This window comes from Onychostoma macrolepis, chromosome 05, assembly GCF_012432095.1.
Source record: "Onychostoma macrolepis isolate SWU-2019 chromosome 05, ASM1243209v1, whole genome shotgun sequence".
In the NCBI taxonomy this organism is placed as follows: domain Eukaryota; kingdom Metazoa; phylum Chordata; class Actinopteri; order Cypriniformes; family Cyprinidae; genus Onychostoma; species Onychostoma macrolepis.
Genome location: NC_081159.1, coordinates 15,171,695 through 15,185,096, shown reverse-complemented (window position 1 = coordinate 15,185,096; position 13,402 = coordinate 15,171,695). Strand labels below are relative to the sequence as shown.

Below are 13,402 nucleotides of genomic sequence, written 5' to 3'. Positions count from 1 at the left end.
TGCTTATTACAATCAGAGTTCTCCTGATTTTTATTTATCTTTTATTTTTTGCTCTATTCAGAGGTACTGCATTAAAACATGCAGTGTCATTAACCAGCTATGACAGTCTGTCTCTGTCAATGAAACAATGCAAATCACTGTTGCACAAGTGATCTTTCTACAACAGATATATTTTCAAAGTCGATGGCCATCTGACAAGCAGCACTGCATGTTTTTTTTTTGTTTGTTTTTTTTTTTAACAAGAATCGTACTCCTTTCACAACTATTTTAGTCACATACCTACAGTACAAATGAGGCCATGGGCCCTTCACAGTTTCAGTCCAGTTCAATGAACTAAATGAATAGCATAGGTACATTTATCCCTGTGTCAAGCATTGTTGAAGAAAATATTTCATTTTTCTATCGTAAGAATAAATACAGCCCACAGATTCGGTGTGGGCCAAGAAACTAAAGTGCATGAGGCTGCATGTGTGGTGCATATTTAAATGCATATATAAATTGAAATATATGCAGAAATACATTATGCCCCTCTTTTTATTCATATCCATGTTTATGCATCAACTAAATGTTTAAAATGAGTCGTGAATATCATTCAAATGTTATGAATGAAAATCATGTTTAATACTATGATTGCTCTATATCATAAAAACATAAGTATAGCATTTGTAAACACGGATGTAAATAAAAAGAGAGGGCACCGCATGATGGCTGATCCATGTTTTCACGTGCATGTGGGACTGTGTTTGGTTGCACGCTGTCATGCTTTCTTTGGTGTAGATTTGGAGCCCGACAGACCGTTCTCTGTGTTATCAATCCCTGAGGAGGTGACAAGGCACTCCTTACTGAAAAAAATAGAGAAAGAAATAGGCACAATGAGAGGAAGATAATATATAGATGATAAAGAAGGATGATATATAGATAAGGAAGATAATATATAGATATTATACATACTATTACTAACACATACATTTTTTATATCAATTGCTTTATAATTCATTTTTATTGTCAAGCAATGACATGGACCATATCTGGAAAAGGGTACGAGAATTTATGCTTGTGTAAATCCTAATGGTTGCCATGAACTCACTTTTTTTCCTCAATCTTTGCGAGAACAAACAGAGTGAAGTTCTTTAGCAGCATGAAGGCCATTAACGAAGCGATGAATCCACCAACACAGGAGGCAATGATGATGGTGAGTGTGTTATCAACCTCCCTTACTGAGAAAAAGAGAATGAGAGAGGAGAAAAAGGCAAACAGTTATTTTAATAATGACCTTGAAGTGTGATGTTCATGTATCATTCTCTCACTGTAACGCCTTCTCTTCCCACCCTGCAACACTTACATTCCTCTACTACATATAGAGTGAAAAAGGCGCTGTGATTCTTTCCCTTCTCTTTGGGGTTTTTGCCAAAGCAGGTGTAGACGCCTGCATCCTCAAATGTTACATTCCAAAGCAGGATGGAGATGTTATTTTCTTTACTGGAGCCGACATAATCCACCCTCTCACGGTAAACGTTCACTTTATTTGGCTCCACATGATCCGTTGGAATTACAGAATCAGCCACCTAATTGGGAAACAGAACTGTCAGTTATTAATGTTAACTGAGCATATGTAAAGTTCAGCTAACACTGGCTTAAGATATGTTTTTTTGTCTTTGAGACTGTCTGAAGTGCAAATTTATATCTTAATATATTGATAACTCCAAGTGCTTTCCTTGACTTTGAAGACTGATACTTGAAAGGGCACTTGCAATGTGCTGCACAGAACATGACACTGAGAAACAATATCAGGTCAATGGAATGATTTGTAAGAACATTTCTCCTTCCACTTCAAGTGCCCTTGAAGGCACACAAAACCAGCTAAAGATAAAGTAAGGTTTGCTATTTATATTTCCAACTAATCAATGTTAGACTTAGCAACAGCAACTCACTTTAAAATTGTTTTGAATGTTGTCTAAAGTTACCTAATTAAAATCTGAATAAAAGCTGAATGTAAAAGGACAATCCACATTGAGCAATTAATTATAATTAATTAATTATATTATCCAGCTTATTACATGACTGCTTACCAAATAGCCTAAAGAAATATGTTGACAGGAAATACTGAATTAAAATATTTTGTAATTTTACAACCCGAATTCCGGAAATGTTGGGACGTTTTTTAAATTTGAATAAAATGAAAACTAACAGAATTTCAAATCACATGAGCCAATATTTTATTCACAATGGATAACATAAATGTTTAAACAGATACATTTTACAATTTTATGCACAAAATGAGCTCATTTCAAATTTGATGCCTGCTACAGGTCTCAAAATAGTTGGGACGGGGGCATGTTTACCATGGTGTAGCATCTCCTCTTCTCTTCAAAACAGTTTGAAGACGTCTGGGCATCGAGGTTATGAGTTTCTGGAGATTTGGTGTTGGAATTTGGTCCCATTCTTGCCTGATATAGGTTTTCAGCTGCTGAAGAGTTTGTGGTCGTCTTTGACGTATTTTTCGTTTAATGATTTGCCAAATGTTCTCTATAGGTGAAAGATCTGGACTGCAGGCAGGCCAATTCAACACCCGGACTCTTCTACTACAAAGCCATGCTGTTGTATTAGCTGCAGTATGTGGTTTTGCATTGTCCTGTTAAACTATACATCATCTGGAGGGGAGCATATGTTGCTCTAAAACCTTTATATACCTTTCAGCATTCATAGTGCCTTCCAAAACATGCAAGCTGCCCATACCATATGCACTTATGCACCCCCATACCATCAGAGATGCTGGCTTTTGAACTGAACACTGATGACACGCTGGAAGGTCTCCCTCCTCTTTAGCCCGGAGGATATGGCGTCTGTGATTTCAAACAAGAATGTCAAATTTGGACTCATCTGACCATAGAACACTTTTCCTCTTTGAAACAGTCCATTTTAAATGAGCCTTGGCCCACAGGACACGACGGCACTTCTGGACCATGTTCACATATGGCTTCCTTTTTGCATGATAGAGCTTTAGTTGACATCTGCAGATGGCACGGCGGATTGTGTTTACTGACAGTGGTTTCTGGAAGTATTCCTGGGCCCATTTAGTAATGTCAATGACAGAACCATGCCGATGAATGATGCAGTGTCGTCTGAGGGCCCGAAGACCAAAGGCATACAACAAAGGTCTTCGGCCTTGTCCCTTACGCACAGAGATTTCTCCAGTTTCTCTGAATGTTATGCACTGTAGATAATGAGTTTGCAAAGCCTTTGCAATTTGACGCTGAGGAATATTGTTTTTAAAGTATTCCACAATCTTTTTATGCACTCTTTCACAGATTTGAGAGACTCTGCCCATCTTTACTTCTGAGAGACACTGCCTCTCTAAGACATCCCATTTATGTTACAGACCTGATGTCAATTAACTTAATTAGTTGCTAGATGTTCTCCCAATTGAATCTTTTCAAATTTTTTTGCTTTTTCAGCTCTTTGTTGCCCCTGTGCCAACTTTTTTGAGACCTGTAGCAGGCATCAAATTTGAAATGAGCTCATTTAGTTGATAAAAGTGTAAAATTTCTTCGTTTAAACATTTGTTACATTATCTATGTTCTGTTGTGAATAAAATGTTGGCTCATGTGACTTGAAAGTCTTTTAGTTTTCATTTTATTTAAATTTAAAAAAACATCCCAACATTTCCGGAATTCGGGTTGTACCCATAGCCTATATTATCCTAAAGCTTCTAAGAAAAGCGTCTGCTACAACATTATAAAACAATCGGCAGTGACAAGACGAACACTGCAGCAATATTAACAGTAAATGTACTGAAATCCTCTGAAGTTATTGTAACTACAATCGATAACTGAGACGCAAGATGGTGCCAGTTGCATTTGTATGAGAGCGGGCGAGTCCGCGGTCTGACCGCTGGATGATGCAACATAAGATCGTGCAAAGAAGCTCACGAGATCAATGCCACAAATGTACTTATTTGATTAGTAACCAAAAACAGCACAAATACTTTTTTTTTTTTTTTTTTTTTTTTTTTTTTAAAAACAGAGAAACCCCAAAATCCTAAAACGTTATTTTCAGGTTTAAATTAGGCTAGATTGTAAATCACAAATTTTCAATGTGGGCTCAAACTATTGATCCTCCAATACAGTTTGTTGGTTAGTAGGCATAATATTAAATATTGGTTGTGTCTATGTGTAAAATCTAATCCTTTTCCTTTTGGGGCAGTCGTGGCCTAATGGATCGAGAGTCGGACTTGTAACCCGAAGGTCGCGGTTTCAGGTCCAGCAGGAATTGTCGGTAGGGGGAGTGAATAATCAGCACTCTCTTCCACCTTCAATACCACGACTGAGGCGAGACCCTTGAGCAAAGCACCGAACCCCCAACTGCTCCCCGGGCGCCGTAGCAATATGGCTGCCCACTGCCCCGGGTGTGTGTGTGTTCACTGCTGTGCAGAGCACAAATTCTAAGTATGGGACACCATACTTGGCTACACGTCACTTCACTTCACTTTTTTCTCTATTCTACTCTATTCTATTCTAAGCAAATGACATGCAATTATAAGCCAGTCTGCTTATTCTGCTTGTTTTATGTACATTAGTGGAATGAGTAGCCAATCCCATGATTATTAAACTGAATTACCTTCTGCATGGTGCCATTATCATTGAACTCCCATTTGAAGTAGAGGTTAGTGATCCCAATACAGCTGGCATAGGTGCAGGGCAGAAGGACTGTGCTGCCGTTCACTGCTTCTAGAAATGGAATCTTACCAGTAGACATTTCCAGAGCATGAACGCAACACACGCCTGAAACAGGAAGAGAAAACGGATGAAGACGGAAAACATTCCTAGACATACAGTGTCATTATCAAAAGCTGAAGAGAAAGAAGGAAATCTATCAAAGGTCAATAAGATCTATTAATGACAAACTGACATATGCACAAACACATATACAATGCACCCATTTATTCTCCCTTGCTTTCTCTCATAAAGTTTATGTTGAAGCTCCATTTACCCCACAACCTTCTAGTTACTAGCCCAGAGTGATATCTGCAACATAGCATTTTTATAGGCTATACTGTATGGTGTGCTGCCAACCTTTGGAAAACCTGTTAATTTTTAGTAGTTTGCTCAGTGATCTTTTCAGCACCCAGACATGATAAAATAAATAAATCATGTCTAAAACTTTGTGAAAATTTATAATGTCAATAAATATAATTAATCAAGTAAGAAACCTCTCAAAACCCCCCAAACAACTCATTATTTTCAGTCATGGTTTAGAAAGTGTAATAGTAAAAAAAAGAAAAAAAGAAAAAGAAACAGTAATACCAATAATAGTAAAAACAAAACTAAATTAATAATAATAATAATAATGGACAGTTCTCTGAGGTGTTTTCTACCATGCAGAACACAGCTGATTATGGAGTTTGAATATGTCAGGGTGTAGGTTCATATAACAGCTTTCACATTTCAGATGTGGTTCTACAGAGATACTGTTTCATGTGCATAGCATTTTTTAGTAATCTATATTTAACTTTTTCTGTTCTTGGTGTTTACGATTAATTTTATGGTCTTCTATTACTGTGAAATGCGTTAGAGGCATAATATTTAATGAGTGATTTAATTATATACATGTTCTCTTGCTTCATTGTGAGAATCAATTTGTTGATATTCATGGTATATTGCATAAGTTTGAATACAGTTTTGTAAGCTGACCGTGAAACTGCATGTATGGATATTGAATGATATAAATATGTATAACATCTATAACTGTAACTATAAATGTATTATTGTCGATGAGAAATAAGCAGGCTGTGGTGACCTTACATACACACCTGGGCTCTCTGACGTCAGGAGTCCAGAAGTTTGCTTGGCACGCAATGTGACAGAATGAACATGTGCTGGTGTAAGAGTGCTGAGTTTACACAGCTGTGTAACTCGTCAGGAGACGTTACATGAGCAGTGAAGAGGTCCTACCAATCAACTGTACCCTTTCACGAGAGATATTTTAAACCAGGACACAAGTGAGTATGGAAACACTGTGTACTCAATGTTGATTTAATCAACATGCTTGTCATCATGTATTCTAAGAGACATTGTGCTTCCATTACAGAAACATAGCCTGCTGTTTTACCCCAGAGAAATATTTAATTGCATCTAAATTGATAAGAAAATAAGTCTTATGAGACCTAATGATTCTCAGTAATGTATCTTCCAAAATACCTTTGGAGATAGGCAATAAATAAAGAAAATAAATGAAAATAGGCATAAATTAGAATATTTTGATTTACTATAAAATACAGAGTTACTGTGTAAAATGAATGTAGATGGCATAGATACTCAAACTATATGATGAAAAATATTTCAAAGTCTTTGCCTCAAACTGCCATGATTTCCAGACATGCTCAATTCCAGAGTCTATTTAATGGTATCTTCAGCCCCTTGTATTTTAATACACATTAAAATGTGTGATTAACTCAGCATGAATAAGGATCTATGATACTCCCCTTTACCAACCATGAAACAAAATACCTGACTTGTAAGTCTCATCTTGCATTAGTGGTCCAAAGTATGTTCTCTAGAGCAGCATGGGACGCCCCGTACACAACTCTCACACACATAATTGTCTGTCACTCATTCACAACCACAATATGCCATCATAACTGACAAACTAAATTTGAACTTGCTATTTAATTATCTGTAAATTGAATGTATTGTTTGCTCATTGAAGAAAATAAAAAGTATGAATCATAAAAAAAAAAGATCTGCCAAATAAGCAAGCAAGAAATATTCAGAGCCATGTCATGCCATATTCAAATACAAATACAGCTTGATTTGTGATATGCAAGGCCAAACGTAAATGATAAAACACTTAGATTAATGAAATTAAGCAGTGTAAACATTTTAACATGATCAGAAAGAGAGTATTGAGTCAAATTTGAAATTACATGACTGTGAGCAAATTATAACTCTGACCACAGTTTCCTGTGAGTAGTTCAGTTTTCAGGGGCAAAAATGTCCCAGAAATTTGAGCCACTAAACCAATGCTGACTTTAACACTTTACTCTACTGCTTCTCTGCAATGCAACATTAGGAGCTGGAGATGTGTGTGTCTGTGTTTAGGACATCAGAGAACTGCATAGCCTTTGCAAGCTCACTGCTTTTAATAAGAATTTTCAATATGAATTATTAGTACAGTTAGTACAGGAATTGGTACTAGTACATACTCTCTGACAAGAACAGGAATTCAGTTTTTTGAGCTTATTTTTGTAAATCAAAATCACAACTGAACATTATAGTTAACAACAGCATGTTTTCAATATTAGAAGGTAGAGAAGGGTCTTACCAATGATGAGTGTGAGCAGAAGACAGGACGCAGTTCTTTCTGAAGGCACACCACCACCGTTGCCTCCTCTCAGACGTCCTCTGCTCTGTGTCTCCATCCTCACTTCACTTTCTTCTCCGTTCTTTTGTCTTCCTCAGCAGTTCAAGTCCAGTTTTGTCAGTTTCCCAGAAGTCCTCAAGATGCTGCCTGGGTGGCAAAGACTCCTGTATGCTTCTCAGCAGTGCACTAGATCAATCTGTGCTTGCAGTTCTTAACATCAAACATAAGATTCCTTCTGTCAGAGGCCTGTCCAGGTCTCAAGAGATCTGGAAGCACAAAGATCTGGCCAGCTGGGAAGAAGAAGTTTCTAGAACTCCATTTGGCTCCGTTTTTTGGTTGTTCGGTTGCCCTCTGACCTGTGAAAACGGACGTTTTGAACAGGAGGGCAGCAAGACTCAAGTACATACAAATAAAACCACTTTACAAATCCCTGTATTAAACAAAAGTGATCCCATAACTATCTGTTATAACCTCAACAAGAGAGATCAGCTGACAGAATCCACTCAAGTCAGCAAGTTTTGACCATAATTTGGTTTGGATAAAAGCATTTAAAGCATACATGCAAATGAACATGTATAAATGTATATGTATACACACACACACACACACACACACACACACACACACATACATACATACATACTGTACATACATACACACACACACTATAATTTTTATTAATATTATTGTTTTTTCTTTTATTATTATCTATTTATGATATGTGACCCGGTCTGTGAATACCCAGCTAAAGTAATTTATTTTTGTAATTCACAGTTTTCTATGTGAAATCATCCTACATAATGTAAAGAATATTCTGTGAAAATATAACCTTGATATCTTTAAAAATTACTGAGTAAGGCTACGTCAAACATTTGCTGAATTTGGGGCTCAGAAAATCATGTTTTTGGGAAATTCCAATTTTAAAACAAACTTATATTTAAAACTGCAACACATTTGAGCCATAATTATCTTGACTATGTGCCATATACCACATTAGAGATTCTCCCATTTTCAGTGATATATGACACATTTATGGGAAAATTCTTAAAGATTTGTAAAACAGGCCTATTTTTTATGAGGCGCATGCCCAAAAACCATAAAAACATTGAAACGAATGAGGATACCACAAGAGCTTGATTGTAGTAACAATTCAGTGGAATGTTTTGTATAACTTTATTAGTAAAATGAAATATCAGTAGAAAATGTCATTTTTATATAAATTAATTAATATACAAAATTTTGGTAGAAAAATCACATTCTCTTACTGGGCTACTGTGTAACATTTGGAGTAAATCTGGAGTGAAAAAAAAAAAAGTTAATGGGATAGTTTACCCAAAAATGAAAATACTGACATTATTTACTCACCCTCATGTTGTTGCAAACCTGTATGAGTTTCTTTTTTGTGTTGAACACAAAAGAAGATATTTTGAAGAATGTTGGTAATCAAACAGTTGACGGCACCCATTGACTGCCATAGTAGGAAAAAAATTACTATGGAGGTTAATGGGTGCTGTCAACTGTTTGATTACCAACATTCTTCAAAATATCTTCTTTTGTGTTCAACAGAAGAAAGAAACTCATACAGGTTTGCAACAACATGAGGGTGAGTAAATGATGACAGAATTTTCATTTTTGGGTAAACTATCCCTTTAACATGTCAGTCTCAAACTTTGTACACAGAACCATACATTCAAAAATTGTCTAGATGCAAAATATTTGATAATCTCAGGAATTCTATTCACAAAAGTATGTCAATTTTGGTATTAAAAAGCCTAAAATTAGTATTAAAATTAGAAATATACTCACAGCTCATATAATACTCAATAATGCTCACAGTGATTGTCATGGGATATAAATATACATAAATGAAAAAGATAATAATATACTTAATATTATTTTATTATATTATTATCTTTTTCATTTATGTATATTTATGTCTAACTAACATAATAATCACATTATTATTTACATTTGTTAAATGTATATATATATATATACACATACACACACACACACACACACAAACATACATACACACATACATATTACAACCACAAAGAAGCACAAAGGACCTCATATCTTGGTTCTGAATGCAGTTACTGTAAAGATGAACACACTGAACTTTTGAATAAGTCCATTATTCAGCATTATAATATACCTTTCTGACTAAGAAAACCAAAATGTTTGTAAATGACTCAAGAGCTGAGTGTTTTTGTGTCTTGTTGAGTCAGCATGTGTATGTGTGTGTATGTGTGTGTGTGTGTGTGTGTGTCTGTGCCGTACCTCTGTTAAGCAGGTAAATCTGTGTGTCCTGTTTGGAGAAGCAGAGGGCATCAGTCCACAGAATATGCTGCACACAAATCCGCAGTGCTTTGGTCCTGATACTGCTCAGACACGCACACAAACACCCTCTGACACACACACATACACGCACTCTCACCGACGCACCTTTTGAGGGACACGCGCAATCCAGACAGTAAAACAGAAGTGAAGAGCATTGAAGCACTGGAGGTCTGAGGACAACTGCAGCTAGTCTGTTCAACAGCAGCCCCCCCTCCCCTCTCTCTCTCTCTCTCTGAGAAATCGGCTAAAATCTGGCTCACACTCAACTTTTCCCCTCCTTGGCTGACTGCCTGTCTCTCCCTTCTTTCCTCTCACCCCTTCTATCTCTGCTCCTTTTCTCCCTCCTCCTCTCTCTCTCTGAGCAGTAAATGTGGGTTCAGGTTAGGCAGTGTTATTTGGGGTCCAGAGTCTCTTCTGCATTGCAGTTTTTAGAGAGGCAACAGGGAGGACAGCTCCAGAAAGAAACATGAGGGGTCCTCTGGCACCACAACTGCTGGGATACACATCGATTAACGATGACAGGGTGACAAGAGTTAGTTTGACCCCTATATCATCAAGAGTGACACGCATCACTGTCCCGTAATGTGGAAGACACATAAATGAATATGAGCAGACTGTACATGTATGTGTGTGTGTGTGTGTGTGTTTGCCTGTAAAGTCACTGCGACTTTGAATATGAGTCTATGTCCCTCTCTCACACATCCATGATAAATTGGCAGAATTGAGTTTCCTATGACTCTGCATTTCTCAACCCCACCCTCTCTGGTATTGATAATAGGCTGCACCAGCAGTGTCAGGTTTTCCTGGATCAGGGCAATTGTCATCTGAAACCAGAAATTCTGTACTTGGGACTCCTAGTAATCTATGTAAACTAGGTTGTACTGTAAATGGGTGTGAATAGCTGCATTTGTATTTACTGGTGAATCATTGGAACAAGAAGCCATGATGAGTATGGATTTTTCTTGTGCTAAACAAAGGACCAATAATCAGTTATTTAAATATTGAGGAAATATCAAGCTGTCATCTGCCATATTCCAGGACCATTTGTTGTTAGGACGTCAAAAAGTTTTCTACATTTAGCCAAAAGTTTTACAAGTAAATAGCTACAATTTTAAGCTGATCTGCCTCAACAGGCAAACAGTGCTCATCAAGATTAAAATTACTGAGATGGTTAATCAAATCAAAGAAAAGTCTTTATTGCTCATAAAGGCTTTACTGTTCATGGAAACTGAACAATCATTCCTGCATGACACTTTCATTTTAACTATGAAATAGAGCAATGCAAGATGCCAGTAACTAAACATCCCATTGAAACTGTTTAACAATAGAGTGCCAGTCATTAATATCTAGTCATGCAATCTACTGAATTTTTTTGCACTTTTTTGGCCTCTAAATAAAGTTTTTTTTTTTTTTGTCACACTTTAGTTTGAGGACCAATTCTCATTATTAACTACTATTAACTATATGACTTTTTCCTTAATAAACTCCTAATTTGCTGTTTATGAATAGTAAAGTAGTTGTTAAGTTTAGGTATGGGGTAGGATTAAGGGATCTAAAATATGGTCATGCAGAATAAGACATTAATATGTGCTTTACAAGTACTAATAACCAGTCAATATGCTAGTATGCATGTTGTTTTTGTGAGAAATCTGGTACCATTATGTGTGCAAGCTCCTCTTGTTGTACTTTGATATATTTTTTGAGCTTATATGCCATAGTATCTACTAACTTCTTCAGTATTTGGCTGTGATGTTTTAGGTTTTTTAAAGGTTTTTTTCATATATTTTAAAATACAAACATGGTCACACTGTAAAAAAAATTTAGTATGTGGTTGCCAGAATAATTTTGTACAAAATACAGAAAAATTGTAAACACATTTACAGAACAAAACTGTAAAATTTACAGTATAAAACGTAAATTTACAAACAGGGAAATTTGAATGTAAACCAGTAAATTCAACAACACACACTGCTATTAAAATCTGTTTTGTACCTTTAACATACTGACAACCACCATAATAATGCAGGTGGTAAAAGAGAAAGCCACATGAAGAATCAAAGATCATCACAAGTAGCTTCGCCACAAGTAGAAGTATATACTAATATATAGAAGGTGCACAGAGTCATTCATGCAAACACAAAAAACCATCACGGTAACACACATGATACTTAAATAATGCAATAAACTTTCATTAAACAACAGAAGATGTAACAAAGCCCAAATGTACATAACTGATAACAAAAACTATTTAAAAAAAACATGATTATTTAAACAAAATACTTTCAAATGTGGAGTGTCACGCAGGGAATTCTGGGAATATCAGTTTACAGTTTTTCACTGTAAATTATAAACTGATTTGTTATTTTTACTTCTAAAAACTGTACAATTAAAAGCATTTTACTGTAAAATTACATGAAATGTTGGTTAGATCTTTTACAGTTTTTCCCTGTATATAGTACGGGAACTCACTGTTAACATATTAACAGTTTTTTTCAGTAGCATTTTTACAAAATTTTACAGTTAAAATTACACTTATTTTTTACAGTGTACACTTCATTTTAAGGTCCAATTCTTGCCATTAAAAACCATTAACATTGACTTTTCCCTCAATAAACTTGCTCCTTATTAATAGTTAGTAAGGTAGTTGTTAAGTTTAGGTATTGGGTTTAGCGTTGTAGAATATGGTCATGCAGAATATGTGCTTTATAACAGCCAATCTGTTAATAACAGGCATGCTAATAAGCAAATAGTTAAAAGTGAGAATTGGTCCCTAAACTAAAGTGTTTCACATTTTTAAATATTTGGTGGAAGTTTGAAAAACAGAAATGCAAAATTAATAGTTGAAACTGGTTGGGAGTTTTTGTCTTGCGTCTCCTGTTTTTCTTCTTGCCCTATCATGTCTAGCTCTCTGCTGGCTCCAGATACTGCTTTGCTTAAAACAACCCTCTTTTCTCAAAACAGGCCCTTGTTTAAGCCCCTCCATTGAGGACTGCAAACCACACATGGATGCTAACTGAATCATCCCCATATGGACATGAGAAGTAGCATAATGATGTTGCAGCATTACATGGTGAACTCCATCCTCAAGCTCTGCAATGTTTCTGTTGTGCCAAGAAAAATCTGGCACTGGCTGATACATGCTGTAAACATATAGATATCATCGCTAAAACTTTCTTAAAGGGATAGTTCACTCAAAAAATAAAATCTGTCATTAAAATTTAGTCATTTTCAAGTCAATCAAATCTGTGGAACACTTGCTAATGTTGCATAACCAAAGAGTTAAAAGGGGGATGTAATTATACATAACTAATTGTAATTACTACATTAAATACATGTAATGTGTAACAGGGTCATAAAGTGTTACCACATTTTTTAAAAATACATTTTGGTCACACTTTAGTTTGAGGACCAATTCTCATAATTAACTAATTCATAATTTGCTTCTTATTGATAGTTAGTAAGGTAGTTGTTAAATTATGCTTAATTTACGTGGTAGGGGTAGGATTAAGGGATCTAAAATATGGTCATGCAGAATAAGACTTAATATGTTGATTAATATGTGCTTTGTAAGTAATAATAATAAACAGCAATATGCTAGTAATACACATGCTAATATGTAATAAGTGAGAATCTGTCCCTAAAGTGTTTCACATTTTTTAAATGTTTGGTGGAAGTTTGAAAAACAGACATGCAAAATTAA

At 35.7% G+C, this 13,402-nt stretch overlaps 1 protein-coding gene across 2 annotated transcripts; it reads right to left on the bottom strand.

Moving 5' to 3' along the window:
- Window positions 1-329: 329 nt before the first annotated feature.
- Window positions 330-9,912, bottom strand: scn4bb (sodium channel, voltage-gated, type IV, beta b). Of its 2 annotated transcripts, XM_058777507.1 has the most exons (7): window positions 9,808-9,912; window positions 9,643-9,670; window positions 7,321-7,715; window positions 4,618-4,781; window positions 1,343-1,565; window positions 1,088-1,217; window positions 330-842 (listed from the first exon to the last, which is right to left on the bottom strand). In XM_058777507.1, the coding sequence occupies exons 3-7, from the start codon at window positions 7,415-7,417 to the stop codon at window positions 758-760; spliced, it is 699 nt and encodes a 232-aa protein (XP_058633490.1). In that variant the 5' UTR covers window positions 7,418-7,715; window positions 9,643-9,670; window positions 9,808-9,912; the 3' UTR covers window positions 330-757. The 2 variants fall into 2 exon arrangements, with proteins under 2 accessions (XP_058633490.1, XP_058633489.1); XM_058777506.1 differs by having other exon boundaries at window positions 9,643-9,890.
- Between the last annotated feature and the right edge of the window lie 3,490 nt (window positions 9,913-13,402).